Genomic DNA, 23441 nt, shown 5'->3' with positions numbered 1-23441 from the left:
ATAAATTACAGAGAATTAATACTTTCTGAGTAGTATTTGAGTCATATAGTTGCTAGGAGTGAAGGACAAAAGAGAGAACATGTACTTAAATGGGATGTTCTGGTGGCTCTAGTTGACTCCTAGGAGATTCTTTGAGCTCCACTGCCCTGGGCAAGCCGCAGATGGCTAAAGACTTGGACATATATGACCTAAAGAGCCACACCAGAGACAGCGTCAGCACCCAGCCCCCCTTCCCTTAGGTGCCCTCCTCTCAGGTTATAGTGAGCCACACCAGTATTAGCCCCATCACACACGAAGCCAAGCCTTCCTCTGCCAAGGGCAGGGACAAATGATTTTAAATATCTCATTTCAGCCCTGGCTGGTGCAGCTCAGTGGACAGTCTGCAAACCAAAGGGTAGTAGGATCAATTCCCAGTCAGGGTACATGGCTGGGTTACAGGCCAGGTCCCCAGTTGGGACACACAAGAGGCAACCACACATTGATGTTTCTCTCCCTCTGTTTCTCCCTCCCTTTCCTTCTGTCTAAAAAAAATCAATAAATAAAATCCTTTTTAAAAAAAATATAGCCTTTATAAAAAGTTAAATAAAAATAAATATCTCATTTCAGAGACCTGAGATCATCGAGAAGGAAAATCACCTCCATCACAAAACTCAAAGACCTGCGTAGACCAGAACCATGTTACAGACAGGCATTTGAAGCAGACACCATGCTGGCCTCAACGGCCAGCTCTCTCTCCACACTATGTGTGAAGGTCACTGCACCATGTTGAGATCAGGGCAGTTTTTTATATCACATGGTGTCCCTGAAGCCACTTAGGGAACATCAGGAAGCATCACTTTATATGCCTACAGTTCATAAAGACAGGAAGAGGGCTGCCATTATGTATCCACCAACAGGTCTGGGAGTCCTCACTCATGGGTCACTCCTGCCCTGCTTGGTACTGGAGAGGAAAGAAGAGGAGGAAACTTACCAGTTGAGAACTTACACTTCACTCTATCTCATGTGTCATCCAAGAAGCCTCAAGGTTCTGTATTATCACTACTGCTTGATATAATGCATAACCATAAAGTTTAATAAGAGTTTGCTGAGTGTTTGCTAAGTGCCAGGTGCTACTCCAGGAGTCTCCATGGACCATCACTCTCACCACATTTACAGATGAGAAATCTAGGGCTCAAGATGTTAAATGGTGAAGCCAACGCTCAGTGGAATTCCAGAGCACAGTCCTTAATGAGGGCTATGCAGCCTCCCAATGAATCGGTTCACTCTAGTAAGTATTATTATCTGCATTGAACATTCATTCTTTCACCAGAAACTGAAAAATTGAATGGTCAAATCATTCATTTCCAACCTGGAGCGTCAGGGCTCTGGAGTCTTCAAAAACAAGAATGGGGGTCTTTTCATTATTTCAGCATCACAAAGGATCTAACAGAAAATCACCCATTCCCTCCTGACACATAGCACAAACTAAAAATACAACCAAAATTATATCAATTTATTTTGGGACCCCTGGTTATCTCTTTTCCCTCCCCAAGTTTTTTTATTGCAGTAAAATACACACAGCATTAATTCACCATCCTAACCATTCTAAAGTGTACAATTTAGTGCTCCCGAATCTCCTCATAATGGTGTGCTACCATCGCCACCATCCATCTGCAGAACTCTTCCATCTTGTAGAATTTAAACTCTATACCGATGAAACAATAACACTCCTTTTCCCCCCTTCCTCCCAACCCCTGGAAATTAACATGCTACTTTTGATTATCTCCTTCTAATCAGATATTACATTTGTCCTTTACACAGCTATGATGGAAGAGTGGAAAATGTGTTGTTACCCATGTACTGGCTCTATAACCTTATGCAAAAATGTTTAATCTCTGTGTCTCAATTTCAACAACTATAAAGCGGGAATAGTAATAGTACTTACTGTACCTCATAGGGTTGTTGTAAGGATTTTAAAAGTTAATAAACATAAGACACTTGAATGGTGGCTGGCACATGGAAAATACTCAATAAGTGCTTGTTTGCTGATGCTGTTGTTAGTACTTAAGTATAGTGTAACTGGTAGACCACATCTTTCAATACATGGGACTCACAGAGAATAATGAAAAGGGTGTCTGGTGATGAAATTACTTTTCTAGAAATAAATTGAATAACTTGGAACTAAGGCGAGAAAACAAATAACAGCAGCCAGAGATCAATACCTATTATTATTATTTCACAGAGGAAAATCACCAGTTATTTTGCCAAGAAAGTCTGAAATATAAACATGTATTCTGAACTTTCCTTGCCTGGCATCCTTTGAACTCCTCAGCTCTTCTCAGCCTAACTTCAACCTGCCCACTTTTCTCTGCCCTCATGGATGACAAGTAAGTTTCATTTTGCGTGCTCACGCCAGTTGGGCAGCGGGGATCTCCCAGGGCCGTGAGGAGGGCTCGAAGACTGCACGGAGGCCCTTGAGAATGAAGGCCACGGACGTCTGCCACAGAGGGGGGCAAACACCACTCAGACACTAAGAAAGCCGTAAGCTAAGAAAGTTTGGGAACCTCGGAAGCATGGTAGCATACAATTCATGTGCTTTATTTTTTAAATAAAAAGTTTAAAACTATCACATATTATAAAAGAATACATAATGAGTAGCAAAATATATTTTTAAAATTCTGAAGTGATATACCTTAAACTGATAAAAGTGAGGGTGGGTAACAGAGGCAGAATAAGAATTTTAGGGGTGTTGATCAAAGGAAGTGACTTTTCTGTAATACTCTCTGTATTTCAGAATTACTGAATTACAGAATTCTATAATTCAAACTTTTACATGTATTGGTGCATTCTATGAGTAATTTAAAAATCAATTTAAAAAGAAAGAAAAATAAGTTCTGCTCAGAGGATAAAGGTGGATTTCATGTCATTTAGACTCCAGAAGAATTCCATTCATTACAGCCAGATGCCAATTCCAGCTAAGCATCCAGGGCTGACACCAGTCTGACTCAGAAGCCAGCGGGACTGGACTTGAATCCCAGCTCTGCCACTTACTGGTGGTGTGACCTATAACAAGTTCCTCTGTTTCCTCACATACAGCATCATGTGAAGTTTAAACGGTTAATTCATTAGGAAGGCTTGAGAATGTCAAGCTTGAAGCATCATGAATGCTCCATAAACACCAGCTGGCCCCATTCTTCACACTCACTGACAGAGCCCCCTAAGCTGGTACACTGGCCCCTCTTGATGAGACCACCATAGTCATTCTCATCCTCTCTCACTCCCCACCCCACCTTCCCTCTGCTTTACATGAACAGAGAATTCTCCCTCTTTTTATTCTTCCTTTTAGAGTAACAAGCTGGACAATGAAGTCAAGTCTGAAAGAAAAATAACCACCATGATGTACTTGGTAATTAGATATAAGGCTTAGTACATTTATTGCATTTCCAGTTTTCTTTCACTTGCTACCTGGAATAGATGCTATTTTGTTTTCTTACTGAAAACTGATATTCCCTGAGAGAGGCAGAAAAGAAAGCCTACCAACAAAAATCTGAATTTGTGCTTGGTTTGCTGTGAACAAAACCTTCACTTCCTCCACTCTCATTTAAAATAAAAATTCCAACGACTACAACAGCTAAGAATCAGTGATTCTACCTAATGAGCTCAGGGAGTGAGATGAACCAGAGGATGCACCCATAGCATGGTTTAAAGGTATCAGAAAGGTGCCTGCAAAGATACTGTCCGGTCTTCCCAGAGCCCCTCAGTAGCTTTCCCTTTGCAATAGTCTGCAATAGTTATGCAATAGTCTGATTCCTTGTAGGAAGGCTGCCTTCATGTCACTGGAATCCATTGCAGGGCAGAGAACTGAGTCTGCTCACTCACACCCACCCCACAGCAGGGCAGCTCTTTAATAGCTGACAGATGTGGAAGGCTAAAGACCTCTGCTCCATCACCCTGTGGCCCGGACAACTGGAAGGCACAACCAACACTGTCCCACAGCCCCTCTGTGGGACCGAGCCCACATTGCCCTCTGAATGACTTTGTCTGACATCCATGCTTGCATTGCCTCCTTGTCTTCCCATCCCATTCCCAGGCTCTCCTACAAGTCTTCTCCTGGGAACATTTCCTAATAAACATGGAATTTTTATCTTGGGATCTGGTTTTTGGGACATGGATCTAAGATATTCTTCCTAATTCTCCACCAAAAACTGCCCTCCATGATATTTAAAATCCTTCCCTTGGATGTTTATTCCTTTTGCTTTAGGTTTGAACCCTGGTAAGCAAGTCCCCTGTGAGAGCCCCCAATTTAACAGGGTTTTCAGTATTGACAATCTAGCCTGATAACACTTCAAGCCATTTCTTAGAACAAATTTATTTTGATTGACAGCAGCTTGAAGAAAAAGAGGAGTGGAAGAAAGCTGCACAAAGAGGGTAAAAAGCAGAGAGACGATAAAGCCTCTCGGCTCTGATTTCCTTATCTGTGACGGGGGCGGGGGAGCGGTGGGGTAGATTGGTTCAGCTCTCAGGTTCCACATTCTATGAATTTGAAGGACAAGAACATGCATGGCCAACAAATTTTTATTTTGCTAGACCAAGCTGCACATAGTCCTAAGAAATCATTTTTCTCTCCTCTTTCATAGAAATAGTGCATATCTTTTGTACTTTCTAATTCTGGCTTGTTTGGTGAAAAAGAAGGTGGGTGTGAAGCGGTGATTACTTGTGACTAAGTAGATTGATTTTTAATTTGGTAGCTGTGCGCATGTGTACACAGACATGCAAGCTCCCAAAGGTAAACAATATAGCAGTTATCTTCAAATGTTGGGCTTCTGTTGAAACTGATTTAGCCTATGATTACAGAATAAATTACACACCTCTCTGTTATCTCTCTCAAAACCCTTGGTGTCCTAGACAAGAATAATCTGTAGCCCACAGAAATGTATTAAATAACCCAATGGGGCTTTAAACAAGAATGAATGCACCTCCTCCCAAACAAAAGAGTGTTTTTCCCCTCAGGAGTAACCAGATCCAAAATCTGGCCAATTCTCATCATAGCCCTGAAAAGATGGCCTGATTCTCCCATCTCACCTGGACAAAGTCCCAGCGTAACTCAGCCTTTGCATCATCTAGCCGGTTTATGCCATTTCTAGGCCCTTTGGCCTTTGCTGGAAAAAAGAAAATGCCATCTGAATGAACGCAGCCTTAACAGTGCTCTGTTAAGTTAGGGAAGTTAGAGGTAGGCCCTACTTATTGAGCTACAGTAACAATGGTTTCCACTCCAGTTTCTAAAAAATCTACTATACATGGCAACTACAACTAAAATATCTGTAGATCAGGTACACGCAAAAGTTACGTCCTTTTCGAAGTCAATCTGTTAAAAAAAATTCATTGCTTCTGTGTAGTGTTATTTACTCCTTCAGCCCATGGTTGCTTTTGTATTCTAGGTTCTCAGTGATGAGCAAAAAAGAAACAATATCCAGAAGAAACGCTAAGAAACAGAGGTGGAAACAGGAAGCCTAGGAAAGTATAAGCACCATTTTTACCCTTACAGACCAGACGATACATATTGTAGGCTTTGTGGACCACATGATCTCAGTCAGAACTACTCAGCTCTGCCATTGGCACACAAAAGCAGCCACATATAATACATTAATAGAACTAGCTGAGTTCCAATAAAACTTATTTACAAAACAGATTTGGGGCAAGGGAGTCAGCCTGACACTTGCGTTATAGGCCCTGCTCTACATGCAATTAACCCTGAATTTACACTTAAAGAAAAAAATAGTAGTCACAAAATGCAATAGAGGTTATAAAAACATCCATTGCTTTTTAAAATATAATAGGACACCAAAATGCAATCATAAAGGAAATTATGAAATTCCTTCAAGCTTATTACAATGGAATTTACCACTCTAACATTTGCTGTCAAGCCATATAAAGTTAACATTGTCACCACACTGTTCTAAGGTCAAAGATCTCCTAGTCGCTAGACCCATGGACCTTCACAAACTCTTTAAAGCATGGAATAATAGTAAAAACATCAGTTACATGTGTTGATAATATGGACTAATGCATTTAAAGAATGACTTTATGGCACAGGTACTATTAGTATCCTCATTTTCAGATAAAGAAATTGAGGCCTAGGTTAAATCATCTGCTCAAAGTCAAACAATCAGCAAGCGACAGGGACAGGATTTGTCCCAGTCTTCCTGGTATCGAAGATCTTGGCAATATTGTCCCCAGATCCTCCTTCCTTCTTGACGATTGAAACTGGAGCTATTCCCCTTTACTAAGCGTACAATGGCCCTTGCTTCCAGAATGTCTCTCTTTCCTCATTCTCTTCTTTCTTCTCTGTGTGGTCCTGGTCAGTCTCTTTTGCAGGTTTCTCTTCCTGGATCATCCTTTAAAGTATGGATGTTTAGCTTTCAGATTCTCCTCTCACTCTGTAGTCTCTCCCTGATCTCTACAATTTATTCTCAGGGCTTTGAAGCAGTGAAGGCCTCAGGGCACCAAAATCTCTGTGGCCTAAACATCTTCCTCAAGCTTCTGATCCAGTGAATATCTCCACTGCAGCATCTCACAGGCATCCCAAATTCAGTCTCTCCCTAAAACTTTTTGCACAGTTTACTTGGTAAGTGGTTCTATTTGTGCCTGGAGCCCAAAGTGGCCATTCTCAGTAGTTTAGACACCCTGCTGGAGAGGCCAGGCTGCAAGGCCCGGAAACCACATGCACAGGGAGCCGCCGACCAAGTCCCACTGTCCAGGCTTCCCCATCAAAGCACCAGTTACTGAGGGAGACCGGTCAATACCATGTGGAGCAGGACAACCATCCAGCGGAGTCCTCCCTGCTCAAATCCCTTACCCACAAAATCCTGAGATAAAATAAAATTGTGTCGTTTTAAGCCACTGCGTTTTGTAGGGACTTGATACACCGCAATTGATACCTAGAACTCTCACTTCTTGATATGGACTGAATGTGTGTGATCCTCCCCCAACTCCTCCAAATTCACATGTGGAAGTTCTAACCTCCAGCGTGACAGTATTTGGAGGCAGGGTCTTTGGGGGGTAATTAGGTGTAAAATTACCATTAGGGTTGGGACTTTATGATGAGATTAGTGTCCTTATAAGAAGAGGAAGGGAGCCCACAGTACAAGTCCTTGCTCTCTACCCCACCTCCTTGCCCCCAGTGCCACGTGAGGACACATGGAGAAGGCAGCCATCTGCAAATCAGAAAGAGAGCCTTTACCAGGAAACAAATCTGTCCGTACCTTGATCTTTTGGACTTCCCAGCCTCTAGAAATGTGAGGAATAAATATTCTGTTTAAGCTCCCCAGTCTATGGTGTTTCCTCTTAGCAGCCCAAGCTAATTAACATATTCATTATTACCCTCAAAGCATATAACACAGGGTTACAATCAAACCTTTGAAAGATCTGCCAGAGCATGGGTGAAAAGAGATAAAAGCCTGCTTTAAATGGTCATTTCCTAACCTATACTGTTTTTGTTCCTCCATGTTACACATCCTAGTTCCATTCCAGTCTTTGTTCTAGCTTGACTTAAAAATTGTCTTTAAACTTATTTTGAAACTTCCAAACCTGCTCGTCTCCAGTCAGCTCTAATGTGATTGCCTGCTAGAAGTCTCCAGTGAGTGCTCCTCTCTCTAATGAGGCCACTTAGCCCTGATCTCCCTAATTAATTTGTCTTCATCTACCCCAGGAGGTTCACACCACCAAGGAGGAAGACCATCCTGTCTTGGATATCCTGTTTTTACCATATCGAACAGGGACAAAATGGCATTTTCCCAGCCTCATTTATTCTTATGTCTGCTTTTTAGCCCAAAAAAATGATATCCAGTTCATGTGTTTGCTTCTCCCGCCTCTAAAATTATGGCATCCCCCTTGGCTAAGCGAGTCCCAGAATGCAACCTGTCTTTATCAGGCATCCCATCCCCTTTCAGGAGAGGACATTGGCTATAGACTGAGCCAATTAGGAGCAATCATTTTAAACACCAGATTCTACTTTCTGTTAAAGGAATATGACAATTTCCCCAAATCTGTCAGCGTTCATATCTTGGGCCACAATTGAACCAATTATAGAGTATATCTAGTTTTCAAGCTATTGTGATAGTGCTTTGTTCCTTATAACTTAAGTGCCCAAAGTCCTTTCCTACTAGGCCAAGTTACTGGTCCGTAGCCTTCTGAAAACAGGCATCTGCGCAGTCGTGATTTGTCATGAGAGGACTCATTAAGCAGACAAACTCATGACCAGTGAGGCTGCAGGACAACCCTGCTCTTCAGTGCAGAGCTGCCCTAAATCTTAGCTATCGCTCTCATTCCGAGTTCCAAGCACCTGCGAAGCAATCGTCCCCTGGAGCTGGAAGCAGCCTTTCAACGGCAAAGCAGCTGGTGGGAAATAAGGCTGTCTGGCTTCTTGGCACCATCCCCAGAGTGAGGCCTCAAATCATTGGACCTGTTTTTATTCCATTCCATGTATTTCCCAAAGGTGCCTCTAGAAAGAGTAAATTGCTCTAACTTAGAAAAGGTCTTTTCCCATTATGAATAAAATTCACTGATAGTTTTACTAGTCCTTCCTGGCTACCAACATAAACACCTCAGGGCTATGACTGTATTTGGGGGAGGGAGTCATCAGGGTTCAGCACGTCCTTGCATCCATGATTTCCCAGGCCATCCTATCAGAAAGCATGTCCAATGGCCACATGACACACAAGACCCTAATACAAGGGTGCTTGAGGACACTGCCCCAGAGATGTGGGTTTTCCGAGGCGAACTAGTTGTCTATAGGTACAAGTGAGAATGCCACTGATGTAAGTGGGTGAAACAGGTGCTTAGAAATGGGAGAGTTAAAATGAAAAGCACTGGGCCTACTCTGCCTGCAGACTCTAACCAGCCACCTACAACCAAGTCAGTCCTCCAGTGACTTAGAACCGGGGCATTTGCTGAGCATTTTCCCCAGTTCTAAGTCACTGGAGGTGGCTTCCCCAGCTAAGTACAGGAAAGGGTTAAAGAACAAGAAAGAAAGTTCAGGGCAATAAATATTTCATATCATAGCCATACAAACATGGAATTATGAAATCCAATTATTTCAAAACTTCAACTTGCATGGGAAGTTACCCAAATACCTGAGCAGAAGTGATGGAAAAAACATGCTACATTTAAAAAAAAAAAAAATACCAGGACTTAAGCCAAGTACTACCTTTTTCTTCTGGAGTTGTTTCTTCCAAGACTTCTCTATCAGTAAAGTGAAGAAAATACCACACACCTTTTCCCTAACTATATACAACCAAGATGATATGTGTTCTTCAGAAGAAAACTGTGATGGAAACTCAAGGAGATTTTTATTGACCGGTATTGAATCTACCCCTCCTTAACTCACATTTTAAAAGTAATGGAAATTCTGCACCCTTACCATTAAAATGGCAAAAGATAGTCATTTACTGGCTCAGTTCTCACCACTCCCAGAGCATATGGGGCATGAGACATCTTGTCAAACATATGGTGTTCCAAATGTAATAGTGCTAAATATTTAATATTCCACAATGGTTTGCCACAAATCAAGTTGTGAAGAGTTGTAGGCAAACCACCAACTCCCATAGCAGAGGTAAGTTCCACTTCAGCTTTTCTACATAACTTGATTTTCTTTGATGATTAGCTTTTTATCCCAATAATACATTGGTCTTATTTTCCATTGAGAAGAAATACATGAACTGTAAAACAAAACAAGACAAAAACAAAAACCCCAAATCCCCCCTCCCCAAAAAAAAACAAGGCTGGTCAATTAATCTCTGCTTAAAACTCCTATATCAGAATATTTGTTCCTTTGAGCCCATTTTTCTAATTCTCCAAGGCTCATTCTCCCTTGGAGAGTGATCTTTCCCCAAAGATCATTATAATGGTCACCCTGCCTTTGAAAGAAATCATTTGCATTTCTAGGTTTTTAAGTTGCTAATCATGGCCTTCTTTCCTCTTGTAATTGCTTCAGCTAGACCTAACCAATACAGAGTAATAACAGTTAATAACAATAAAAATAACACATGCCATGTACTCAGTATATTATACCATTTGTTAAGCATTTGCATACCTTATCTCTCATTCCCATATCAACTCTACCTGTTGGTACTGTTATCTGTTTTAACAATCTGGACAGAGAGAGAAGCTCAGTAAACTTGATCAACCTCACACAGCTTATTAACCAGCAAAGATGTGATTTAATTCACTTATTTCAGGGTACAAAGTCCATGCACTTTCATGCAGCAACTGCTCCGAAACCCATGTGGAAGTACACTCACATTGTAGCCTCAAAATCAAAAGGCTGTAACTGCTGTGTGATGCAGGGGAAAAACAAAACTACTTAGACAGCCCTCTAAGCAACTGAATGGATATATCAGATAAAACAGTTTTGGAGGTTGTGACTCACATTTTTTTCCACCAAGCTACTACCAAAGTCTGAACATTAAAAATTAAGCTAAACCAAATCAAAATATAAAGAACAATGAAGCACATCAACCTAAAGACTTTTTAACTTAAAAATAACTTTAAATATATAGAAAACTTGCAAAGTGTTGTGTAACCTTCACCCGTCTTCCCCTAATATTAGCATCTTATATAACTATAATACAATAATCAAAATTAAGAACCTAATTATGAACACAATACTATTAACTAAAGCGTAGGCTTAAATTGGAGTTCACCAGTTTTGCCACTACTGATACTTTTCTCTGTTCCAGAATCCCAGTCAGGGCCCCATGTTGCTTTAGATGTATCTCTCTCTAAACTGAGTTTCCCAGTTTTTGTTCACCTTTCTTGACCTTTGCACCTTTGAAGAGTATTGATAAGCTACTATGAAGAATGTGTCTTACTTCCGTTTGTCCAATGTTTTCTCAGAATTTGAAGGAGATTATGCATTCTTAAGAAAAACACCGCAGAGACTGTGCCCTTCCTCTTCTCAGTGCATGATAACAGAGGTAACGTGATGTTGGTACATCTTTTTACTGGTGCTGTTAACCTTGATCTCTTGGTTAAAGTGAGGTCTACCAGATTTCTTTACTATAAAGTTATTCTTTGTCCCTTTGTAATTAAAACCTACCAAGGAGTGAGGGAGATACTTTGAGACCATGAGAAATCTCCTATTTCTCCTCAAACTTTTGCCCACAGATTTCAGCATTCATCCGGGGATCTTGCCTACAACAGTTATTATTGTGGTGTTCTAATGGCAGTTTTTTTATTTCTCTCATTCCTTCTACATTTATTAATTTCAATTCCTCTGTAAGGAAAAGCTGCCCCTTCTCCCTCTTTTATTTCTTTACTCAGTCATTCTCTTTGTATCAGTAAGAACGCATAGATCTTTATTTTATTCTAGGGATTGTAATTCAATACTGTTATTTATTTTTGCCACTCCTGTCCCAGTGTGGGCCACTAGAAGTTCTTTCAGGTTGGCTCTGGGCCTTTCCTAGGGCCTTATCTTTTAGCTTTATCAGCACTTCCTTACTTTTTGGCACCTGAATATGCTTCAGATTCATCTTGTGATTTCCCTGTCCCAGCCCTAGAATCAGCCATTTCTGCAAGGAGCCCTTGTTCCTTTTATTGGAGAATGGTATTTAGAAACCAAGATCTAAATGATAATGGAAGGAGATTTGACTTGGTGTGGTAAATGCACAATATAATATACAGATGATATATTGTAGAATTGTATACCTGAAACCTATATAATTTTATTAACCAATGTATTCCCAATAAATTCAATTTAAAAAATAAAATAAATAAAAATTATAGATTCTAAAAAAGAAGCCAAGATCTGGGAGCTTGGTGTGCTCATTGCTACTGTGATGTCATTGCTTCGAGGCCATCTCAGTGGACAGAACCTATAAATATATGTAGGTGTACTAGCCCACATATACACATACCTATATTGATTTCTACATCTATTTATGCATGTTTTTTAAAAAATGAGTTCATATTGATATCTCTGATTCCAATTTTAAACACTTTTTAATGTTTTATCCATTATCTCCCCAATGAGAGAGTCAAAAGAAATGAAAAAAGCTAATGTGTTTAAGTGGTTTCCAGCTAATGTCTAGGCTATTGGTCAGCAAATATGGCCAATTGCCTATTTTCTGTAAAATACTTTTACTGGAAAAAAGGTTTTGTTTCTTTTTTGTTTTTTATTTTGTTTTTGGAACACAGCCACATCCATTATTTTAGAGATTATCTCTGGCTGCTTTCCATAATGGAAATAATAGAGTAATTACAACAGAGGCTGCGTGGGTCACAAAAGTGAAAATATTTTCTATATAGTCCTTGACAGAAAAAGGTTAGAGATCCCTGATCTAGACTATGTTTCAGATTTTCATGTGGGAGATAAAATGGAAAGAATATGGGTTCAAATCCCATCCTTCCTCCAACAATGACTGGCCATGGGGCCTCAGGCAGGCCACTGACCCTCCCTGCACCTCCGGTTTTCTCACTCCCTGCAGTATATTGGGAGAGACCAGAGACCATATGAGTAACATTCCCGGCACATGATAGATGCTCATCCAATAGTAGAGTTACTTCCATAGGTTGGCTGTTCAGAATTTAAAGTGGAATTTTCCACACAGTGGTGGCTATATGATGAATATAGTCCACAGAATCTGTCTGGCATATAAGGATTAGGGTTTAAACCATAATCCTAAATGTAAATACTCGCTCCTCCACTTACTAGCTGTGAGACCTTAGGCACGTAAGAACGTCTTCGAGCCTCCACGTTTTTCTCTCCACACAAGGTAACACCTTCATAGGCCATAAGAAGTTATGTCTACGGATGTCTTTATGCCATGGTCCCCAACACTGGCGGGAGACCAAAACTGGCATGTTGTATCAAAAGTAGAACCAGGATGAGTTAAAATACATGTCCCTGGCCCTAGACCCAGGACTCTGTTCAGGAGGTCTAGAATAGGATCCACGCTAAGCATATTTAGCAAAAACCTAAGGGGATTTTGCTGCAGGGCCAGGTCTGGGAACCACTGTTAATCATTAGTAAATGGCCCACATCCCCTCTGCAACCTCATGTCAGCCCTACATCCTCATCAGTGTCCTACTACCTTCCTCTCACTCAGGTAAATGCTTGGCCCATTAATGGGTCCCTAAGAGTGCTACAGGAAACCAAAATCTCCTTCTGAGCCACCATATTGTATTTCTTTATAGAAGATTAGGTCCTGCTCGACTGTAGGAGCTACTAAGATTCCCCATGTTCTAGAAGAAAATCTAATCTATTCCTTAACAGCTTCCTCCTTTACTCTTCTCCCAAAGTACATGCTTCTCCTCATAGTATTAGGTCAGTAAACACAAAAAGCAAGAACCAGGAGGTGCCCTGACCAGTGTGGCTCAGTTGGTTGGGCATCATCCCACAAAGCAAAGCGTGGCCAGTTCAATTCCTAGTCAGGACACACACTTCCATTGTGGGTTTGGTCCCCAGTCAGGGTGTGTACAAAAGGCAACCAATTGATGTTTCTCTCACATGAAAGTTTCTCTTCCTCTCTTTCTCCCTCTCTTCCCCTCTCTCTAAAAATAAATAAATAATCTTCAAAATAAAAAGAACCAGGTGATGTTCTATGTAGGGGAAAAAGATGACCCAGAGACACTAGTAAGAAAGAGAGAAAATTAAAGTCTGAGGGGACCTGTCCCACCATCCCTGACCACCCCTAGCTGAGCCTTTCACACATTGCTCTGCTTGGCAGTAGGGCAGGGTAAGAAGCAGATACAAGGCCTTCTAACCCATACCTGCGATCTACAGCAGGTGCTGGGAGCTGGGGCGGAGATTCCTGGGACCTATGGAAGTGAGGAGCATACATCACTGTGAATCTGACATATGCCGTGCCTGAACACAATTAGGCTGGTATACCAGCTCAAAAGGCAAGACCCTCCGCTCACTCTTAAACACCAAGAGACCAGAAAGGATAGATGTGTCCAAGAGCAGGAACACAGAGGGCGCTGTCAAATTTAGTGGTGTCCAAGAAGCAGCTTTCAAAGTATCTTAACCCTTCATTTGCCAAAGCTTTTTAAAATTGAGTTGGCATTCGCATAACAAAGCTAACCATTTTAAAGTGTGCATTGCAGTGGCATTTAGTATTTTCACAATGTTGTATAACCACCACCTACTTCAAGTTCCAAACATTTTCCTTACCCAAAAAGAAAACCTTGAACCCATTAAGCAGTCACTGCCCTGTTCTCCTGTGTACCAGTAGCTTCTTATAGTGAGAAGTGGATTTTCTCTACAACAAGACTTTAAGTAGCCACTGTTTGAAGAGCTTTGGCAAACTTGGGGTTCGAAAGGTACAGGAACATTTTGTCTTCAACCAAGTGGGAGGAACTTCTGGAAAGGCCTAGGGTAAGTGTTCCCTTCTCGTGCCTCACCCAGTCCACTGGGAACAATCCTAGACTCTTATGAGAGTGCGTGCGTGCTCTCCCCCCGCCCCCCCCGCACCAAGGCTGGTCGGTTTCAAGTAGTCAATATCCATCAATAGCCATGAGAATGAGAGTGCATCACAATTGTTCTGGCGGGAACCTCGTCAGCACCCCAGAGCCCGAGTGGCTCCCCCAAATGAGTCCAGACATAAATCAGCTCTTACCCGCTGCTTCTCTGGGTCCACATAACGAATGCCAAAGTAGTCCTTCTCCAGCAAGCTGTAGTAGTTGCAGATGTGGTCAATCAGAAACTGCCCTTTGGTCTCCCTCTGCAAAGGAAGCACATCTGAGTTTCAGCCATTGCTCACCTGTGCATTCATGCTAAAATGTCCCTTATTCACCCTGATAGGCCTGTGCTTAGAGAAATGGATTCACTCTCTCCAGGCCCTAGAGAGGGGCTTCCAAATTCTCTAATTACAGTCCACAGTGAGAAATTATTTTGCATTGTAAGCCATCACACACACACACACACACACACACACACACACACTCCCCAATGGGACACCAAAAAGAAAAGAGAAAGGGACACCAAATAGTACCTTGCATAAATGCAATGCACTTTAATATGTTCTATTTTATTCTGTTATGTGCCATGTGGTTCAGATCACTGGTTTCACAACTCAATACCTAGTGGAAACTCATAATTTGCAAATCCACATACAATGCACCTGACTGCTTGCTCCAACTGCTCTGTATTCATTCAATCCCCACTATTCTATGAGGAAGTTCCCGATTTTAAATCTAAAGAAACTGAGGCATAGAGGCTCCGTGGCTTGCCCAAAGTCACACAGCATGTACTGAGCAAGGTAGAGTTTGACCCAGAACACTGAACTGTAGAATCCAGGCTCCTACCATGCCATTTTGTCTCCCTGGAGCATTGATGGGTCCGCTGCGACTCTGCTAGAAGGCAAGGTCTGGATGGCAGAGAAATGTGGTAAATGGTTATCAGATAGGACATTCCTCACAGCCACCATATCACATCCTGATATCAACACAGAAATGCACCATGGGAGACTGGAGGGAGCCGAGAATTGGAATTCAAAGACAAGCTCAGGTGACCCTGGCAAACTCTCTAGCAGTAAAAGAAGTTGGTTGCACTAGGTGATTTCTAAGTTGGTTAGATTATTTTTCCTTCTAAAATTCTATGAGTAAGAGATGTGTCAGCCAAATCTGATTAAGATAAATACCATTACAACAAAAACCCTTTTAACAGCAAAGACCCTTCCAAGCCCTAAGTCAGGATATTTGATAAGATAAATTTCTGCCTCAATCAAAGTCGCTGACAGACCCATGGAATGGTTTGGGGATGGAATGTGACCTATAAAAATAAATGAAGAAATTAGACATTATGCAAGCCACTCTCCCAAATCCACTAAAAGTAATTTTGGAAGATCAGTTTGGTCTATGTTACAATGATTATCTTTTCATTAAAAATCAGTTCCATCAGCTTGGGAAAATGATGGAAAAACTACTTGCTGGCCTGGGATGCATTGCACTGAATAAAAGACTGGGGCTTTATTATTTTAAAGATTTTACTTATTTTTATTTTTAGAGAGAGGGGAAGAGAAGGAGAGGGAGAGAAACATTCATCAGTTGCCTCTCATAGGCGCCCCGACGGAGGACCAAACCCACAACCCAGGCATGTGCTTTTAAACCCATCTTGTGACAGGAAGCCTCAATTTTCCTGAAATCACTTTGAGTTTAATTTTGAATGAGTTTTGAGCCTTTACTTCCTGAGAACCCATTTGATGTAGTTCAAAAGTGGCAAAACATCAAGATGAAATTTGTTTTTAGACTTCTGTAATCGTTTTTTAACGTAGGAGGCCCAAATAACCAACTATATCTGATGACAGCTAAAGCCAATGCCCAAAATATAATCAATGGTCTTAGTTCCTTTTACTGATTTACTCTGTAACCCTTCCACTTTAAACGGGTTGCTGAGAAATCAAATCACTGGACAGAACACAAGCCCATCATTTATGATTGGATTACCAAGGTTTCTGCAGGATTTACTATGGTAAACTGCCCCCACAATATGCAGGACACACAAGTTATACAGGTCAAGGCAGTGCCTTATAATGGTGTGGGATTAAGCATATCTTGATTTTGCATCACAGCTACTATTAGCATTTCTCCCTGAAGAAGATGTATTGCAAAGCAGGACAAAGTTGTTTTTTAAATAACTAAACAGCAACCAACACATACTCTCCGGCCATATCCCTTTAGACTACCTAAGGCCCTTGAGAGAAGAAAATGCCACTGCAGACAACATGGTGACTGCCATGCACAAGTGTGGCTGAAGCAGGGATGAACGCCCTCCACACAGCAGGTGAGGCCAGTTCCCATGTTACCAGGCCACCAGGTGGGTTTTTTGGTCCCTGTTCCTCAAAGCACCTCCCACAGAGCAGTGGTTTGGCACCCCTGACAGGGAGCGTGTTGGAAGCAATCTCAGGCACTGCTCCAGGCCTGCTGAGCCTAACCGGCAGTATAGCAAGATCCTACAGGTAGTCACATGCTCATTCAAGTTTGAGTAGCATTGGTCTAGGGAAGTTAGCTCGGAGAAGTGCAAAAATTGTGCTTGTCTCCAGGAGCCACTAGGGGAGGAAAGAAAAAGAAAAAGAAAAAGGAAAAGAAAAAGCCCATTGTCCCTTAGAATTATCTGTTCTTCAGCTCAGGAAAATCAAAATCTGTCCCAACCTTGGGAACACAAACTGCCGGCCAGCCTCATCATCCTGAGACACTTTGTGCCACTGCTTCGTGCCCAGGAAGCCAGCTTACAGCCTCACATTCCGCTGTTTCATTTTTGCCTAGAAATATGGACAATGTTCTTTAGCCACTTAAGTTCCTATTACTAGCATTTCTGTGTGAAAAGCCCAGCTCTTGCACTAAAACAAAATGCCACCCAGGTTCAGTCCCAAGGGTTCAGGGACTCATTCAGGGTCCGGTGTGAGAGGGTCAGAAGTCCCGCTGCCAGCCCCACACACCTCAGTGCAGAGCAGGGGCTTGGAGAACACTAGCTCTGTCCCTACCTCCCAACCCTGGACTGCTAATGAACGGATCTGCCACCCCCACTTGCTTCCTCCTGAGGTTGCTGAGGGCGGAGGCCACGGTCCTGCTGCCTAAGCTAGTGTCTGGCACACTGGATGTTACTGAGTGAGTAAATGGAGCATTGCTTTCTCTCATGGAGAATTGGGATGTGGGACTAACAGTCAGCCACAGGCCAGACAGTCAAGTCCTTGTACTGGAGATTCCTCAGACACAGTGGAATTAGCCAACTTCCACCTAAACCTTTCAAGGTCTACGTGGAGAAGCAGTCGGCAAAGATTTCAAGTATAAGGAATTCTTTTTCATGTCATAATTCCGTTGATTCTCTCACAAGATAGCAGTTTCAATACCAGCTGAATAGGGAAAAGAAATCAAGCAGATAATATAAATTCTTTAGAACTGTTACCTAAGTTGTGTTTTGTTACCTAAGTTGTGTTTTATTAATCAAAATATTTCATAAGTGTGAAAAACAGCAGGACACAAATACATGAGCAGGGCTTCAAGAATGTGCCTTAGGCACCAAGTTTTGCTGTTGTCTCTAAATGAGGTTATATGGTCTTGGAAATGTACTGACGTAGTTGAAAGAACAATTTTCTCATCACACATGTTTATGCTTGTGTCCCTATGCTGACCCTCACCACCTATAGTGCACTATGAATTGCTATTTTTAATAAACACTGTACTAAAATATTATGGGGAAAATTGTAATATTTTTTAATGTGTTAAAATCTAAACCAATGTTAGTCAAGGTATGGTCTACGGGCTATGCTGGAATGTTACTGGTCCTCCATGAGCTAAGTGCAGCAACTAAGAGTGATTTATTTTTATTATGTTTACAAGGATAGATCCAAAACACACTGAGCTAACAACATCTAGTACTGGTCTCTCCCAACAGAAAATTTGCTACAGTCTGACCTAAACTGTGCTGTTGACAGTTGGGGTTTCTGTTTGGGGATTTCTTTACTCCAGAAACTTCAAAAAGTGAAGTGGCTGGGTCCTCTTCTCCAACTTCTCTGCCCATATTTCAGACAATTTTTGGTGTGTGTGCACGCGTGCATGTGCGTGCGTGTGTATATCTCTGAATCCCTTACATTCTCTCAGGGTCTTCTCTCATTGATTGGGAAGGAAACTAATTTTTGTCATCACTAACTAGGCTTCTTTTCAAAAAAAAAAAAAAAAAAAAAAAACAAATCCTGAAGTATATACTAGAAAAACAGAACAAGCCACAGTGTTCCTGTCTGGTTTCCACCACTCACCAGTAGGACAGCCTTAAGCAAGTCATGATGAAATCTCTAAGACTTAATTTCTTCTTGCATAAAAGGGGAATAATGATGGCATCATACAATTACCCTAGGGACTTATTTGGAGGTTCATCCATATATTTGTTAAACATCTATTGTGCACCAAGCATTGGGATAGGGATTAGAGGTAAATAGTGAGCAAAATACAATTTATAATCTCACAAACCTAAAAACCATGTGGTTTGTAAAATATGAAAGCATCTTACAACTGCAAAGCACTATACCAATAAGCTGTCACTAATATTAAAATCTTAATCTTAAATCTTTGTCTTCAATTTCGCAGATCCTTTTAGATAAAAGGGAGTTGATAGGAATAATATTCACCTCCCAGAATTGGTCTTGGTGGAAGAAAAAGTGAACAGAGAGGTAAAGAACTTGATTCTTTTGCTTAATTCCTCTTACTGTCAAATGTTGATGATGCATTTACTTCAACTCCCCAGTTCAGCAGCAAACTTAAAACAACATTTGTGCTTAAAGAAAAAGAGGAGGAAAAATCAATTGGCTAAGTCAGCATAGCTTGTCATCATTAAAAACATATGACAGGTTTCAATCCCCACTTCCTAAAACTCTGTGCCAAGACAGTTTGCTCTTTCAGATATTTGTTAAGTGAGGGAAAAAGTACCAACCCCCAAATGCTTAATGTAATGCTATAAACCCAGGTTTAGTGTTTAAATAGCTACCTTCAGGAATCGAGGTATAAACATAATCATGACAATTACTATCTATTCAACATTTGCTGTACAAGAGCTGTGTTACGTATTTTGCATTTAATCTCCTGACAACCCACTGAGGTAATTATATTCTCCCCATGTTACGGATTTTTGTAATGGACTCAGGAATGTTATTTGTTTATAAGTGTGTCAAGCACAGGTCCAACACCTAGGCCCGAGCTGTTGTAGGAAGTCGATTTGCCTATCTGCTTCCAGTCTCTTTGTGGAGATGGAAGAAAACAATATGTGGATTTGGGAGCAGTTTCAAGTGTCACAGCTATGAGAATATAAACTGGCAAGAAGAGCCCTGGGTTATCTACTGTAACACCAGGCCTGCAGAGAGGCAGTTTTATAAAATGCAAACCAAATTAAGGTAGATTGCCCAGCATCCATACACCCTTTTGTCTGTCTTAATAGAACCCAGGTTTTGTTCACGTATGCCCATGTATGTACAGTACACACATATAACAGATCCATACAGACACAGAGATACATGCAAAGTCCATGAACCTCAGGAAACTTAACCCAACCCTATCTCCAGGGTTCAAGCTTGGCTGGTATAAGGGTAATCCCACCCCTCTTGTCTGACTGGTTCAAGAAAGAATGTATGACCTGTGTTAGGCCAGTGAGACATGGGGAGCAACTGACTAGAGTTTCTAGAATGGCTCTTGTTCATTCTTTTGAAAGAGCCTCAGGAAAAGACTTTCTCTTCTCTCTGGACATTATTATACAAAAGCTTTAGTTCTGGAAGTGAGGCAGCCATCTTGACACCCGCTTGAGGACAGGAGGGAGCCAAAATATTCACAGGGAAATGGAATTTGTGTCTCCAGATTATCAGTCATGAAGCCCATAATGAGTGTGAACTTTCAGAGATGCTACCAAAATTCCTTGTTGCTTCAGCCAGTACAAATTACTTAGAAGAGAAGAATCAATGCCTCAGGCCAAGTAGAAAACAGCAGAGAGACAATACTCCCAGTGAGAAATACAGTCACAGAGGTTGTGGACTAATGAACCAGAGAGCTGAGTCCATCTACCAATAAGTTCTATTCAGCCCAAACAGTGTTTCTATATCTTTAGGTTGAGAGATTACACAGAAAACTGAATGCTGGCTGCTCTTGAAAAGCTGGAAGGTCTGGAACCTGGACCATCAAGTCTGCTAGAGCTCAGAACCGGCTACCCCTCCCATGGAACCTGGACCCTGCTGTCCACCCCAGTCCCATGTACCTTACCCTACCATCTTCCCTGTCTTCCATGTCCCACACCTCCCTAATTCCTGCAGAAATCTGAGTTTTTAATCCTGATCTGAAGCAAATTAGTTCCTTTCGAAACAGTTCCCTAGAAGAGTTTTCCTTTGAAGTGTTTGGGAGGACCCTCACAGCCAGGAGAGGTCCTCAGTGGACACAGCTTTGAGTTGCCCTGTAAGGCTGTGCAGCACTGAAGTCCTAGGACCCAATGCAGACCAAAGACTCTGAGAAAGACCACTAGGATGAGGGGAGCAGGCAGCAGGCAGAAATCAGAAGCACAGACCCAGGACACTGGGAACAGTTTGTTCTGGGGTTGGCACTGTGCCCCTAGGAACCCTCTCTGACAGACAGAAGTGGGACTGCCAGACCTCTTTTTCTGATAATAAAGGTTGTGAGGTTCTTGTCCAAAGGGCCCTGTTGCCTGGCACCTTATACTCACAGGAGGTGCTCTTGAGAAGCAGCAGCCACCACGAATGCACATGGAATTCATGCATTTCTTGTACGAATTAAGGGCCTCAATCCATTCACATTCATGGGCAGAACAAAAACATAGTAATGGGAAAGCGGTGAACTAAATAATTCTGCTTCTATTGTGAAGGACAAGTATTTGTTAATTTAAGAAAGACTGTGGCTTGATTGAACAGCATAAAAACACTTTATCGGCGTAACCTCTGCTAAAAAAAGAAAAATCAAGCATGTTTGTGGAATTTCATGCATTTTGCTATGGCAGGCACTGCAGCTTTAACAGAAACAGAACAATTCTTTAGGAAAGAATTAGCTTTTATAATTGGATTTATTGCTTTGTTATATATTGCTTTGTTAATTGTTTTTTCCCACTGCAGACAATAACTGGTGTTTGAATTTGACTGAGACATAAATTCAGAAAGTTGCATCTTTCTAAAAAGAGGAAAGAAATGATGTTAAAACGGTTTAAGTGGGGAGAAATGTAAAGAAAAACAAGAATAAAGGCATCTCTCATAGTTGAATATACAGTCCTCACACAGAAACTTAAAAGTTGCTTTGATTTGTTTTCTTCAAATATTTTCAGACGTATAAAAGATAAAACCAGGATCTGGAGAAGGTGAAGTACCTAATTCTGAATACACAGCTGTTATATAGTAATAATCAGCAAATTATGGCTAAGATAATTGAATATAGGCTAGCTTCAGTAAAGTTATTTTGAGGCATGATAAATATTAATAAGTTGGTGAAAGGGACGGGTGTAGCTTTGACTGTAGTAGTGACCTAAAAACCAGAAACAATACAACTACCAAAAGCAGACAATCACGGGAGGGAAGTTGGGGGGAGGAAATCAACAGTTCCCTGAAAGCATCTGGCTACACAATAAAGGCAAGACACAAGTGGCTGCCTAATCCAGACAGTCCACTTGGTAGACAGTCAAAACCCAAATGCTCATTTCAAGTCCATGGTAACCCCTACATATCCTGAGAAGACAAAAATATAGTCACCCTCATAGCAAGAGGTTTTTACTATCGAGGGGAAGGTTAAAGGGTCCTAAGGAAGAAAGATAAAGAAACTGTGCATCCCCTAGAAGACGAAGCAGCCAGAAAGGGTTGGGACCTTCTTAAGGGGAGTCATAGTTAAATAAGTGCACACAGTGGCTTGGAGTTGGTAGTATTTCTTCCTCTTTGTTTTCCTTCCAGGGGTTTTTCACCTCCGACACCCCTCCTTGTTCCGTGACTTTTGTTCTAAAAGATGCCTTATGTGTCTGTGCTCAGGCAAAAGGTCCTTTCTCCCCTGACGGGCACAGGGATCCATCCCAGTGTTCAGGGAATCATATTTGATGTGTCAGCTCATCTTAGCAATTTCTGCACTGATCAGTGCTCAGAAGTTTCTTCCTTACCCATCTTTTTCTTTTGTCCCCTGTTTCTAGGTCTAGTACCATTGCCAGGCCCAATTCTTGAAGGCATTCACCTCCAGATAATGTTGAAGCGTTCCAGCTCCAACCCTTTCTAAAATTTCATCAGCGTGGTTTGGTTTTTGTTTGTTTGTTTGTTTGTTTTAATCTCATGCTAAGGAAACCAATGAAGCCTAGAACCCCTCCACAGTCCTATCTGTCAAGAGCCTTGGGCAGAGGAATCCCATCCTGTACACATACACTACGTTGGGAGCAAAAACAATACAGAGAATTATCTCAGAATTATCTGACAGGGCAGATCTTGGCCCATCTGAGATGGTGAAATAAAGCAGCCAGAACAAGAGCTGTTGAAGGGTTTATAAAGAAATTCAAAACCGCTTATACTGCTAGGCTTTGCTCAGGTGGGGGAAGAAGGGGTGAGAAACCCTCATACTCAGCTTTTGCATAACTCAGACACATTTAAAGAGGAGCAGGTCAATATCAAAAGTACTCGAAAAGAAATTCAATTCTTCATTATTAATTTTCAAGGAACATTAAAGGGATCCCTAAGGTTCAATCCACAACAACATTTCACAAAAGCCCTTTAGCCTCTCCCAGTTTCCTAGTACCCTCCAGGTGCTGTGAAACTCTTACCCCAAAATTCCCTCCCCAACACCAAACCCACAAGGCTGTATCTTTTATCCCTCCATCCTGTATCTCTCCACCACTATTAATATAAGCATCGGTAGTCACATTTACAGCCAGGAATAATCTTTCCAAGATAGAGGAGGAAGAAAACTGAAGGCCAAGGCAGAAGGTGGTTTGAACATTCATGTGTGCTTAGAATGACAGT

At 41.5% G+C, this 23441-nt stretch overlaps 1 protein-coding gene across 2 annotated transcripts in view; it reads right to left on the bottom strand.

The window, feature by feature from the left end:
• The window catches only part of FRMD3 (FERM domain containing 3), a 255507-nt gene that overhangs the window by 114501 nt on the left and 117565 nt on the right, over positions 1-23441 (bottom strand). For both annotated transcript variants that reach the window (XM_054582987.1, XM_054582986.1), the window contains exon 2: positions 14595-14699. In XM_054582987.1, the coding sequence (XP_054438962.1) occupies positions 14595-14699 (105 nt within the window). The remainder of the gene's footprint in view (positions 1-14594; positions 14700-23441) is intronic.

Source organism: Pteronotus mesoamericanus, unplaced genomic scaffold, assembly GCF_021234165.1.
Source record: "Pteronotus mesoamericanus isolate MK-2021 breed Mesoamerican mustached bat unplaced genomic scaffold, CSHL_Meso_final contig_73, whole genome shotgun sequence".
In the NCBI taxonomy this organism is placed as follows: domain Eukaryota; kingdom Metazoa; phylum Chordata; class Mammalia; order Chiroptera; family Mormoopidae; genus Pteronotus; species Pteronotus mesoamericanus.
The sequence above is the reverse complement of the archived record's forward strand: the minus strand, read 5'-3'. Positions and strand labels throughout refer to the sequence as shown.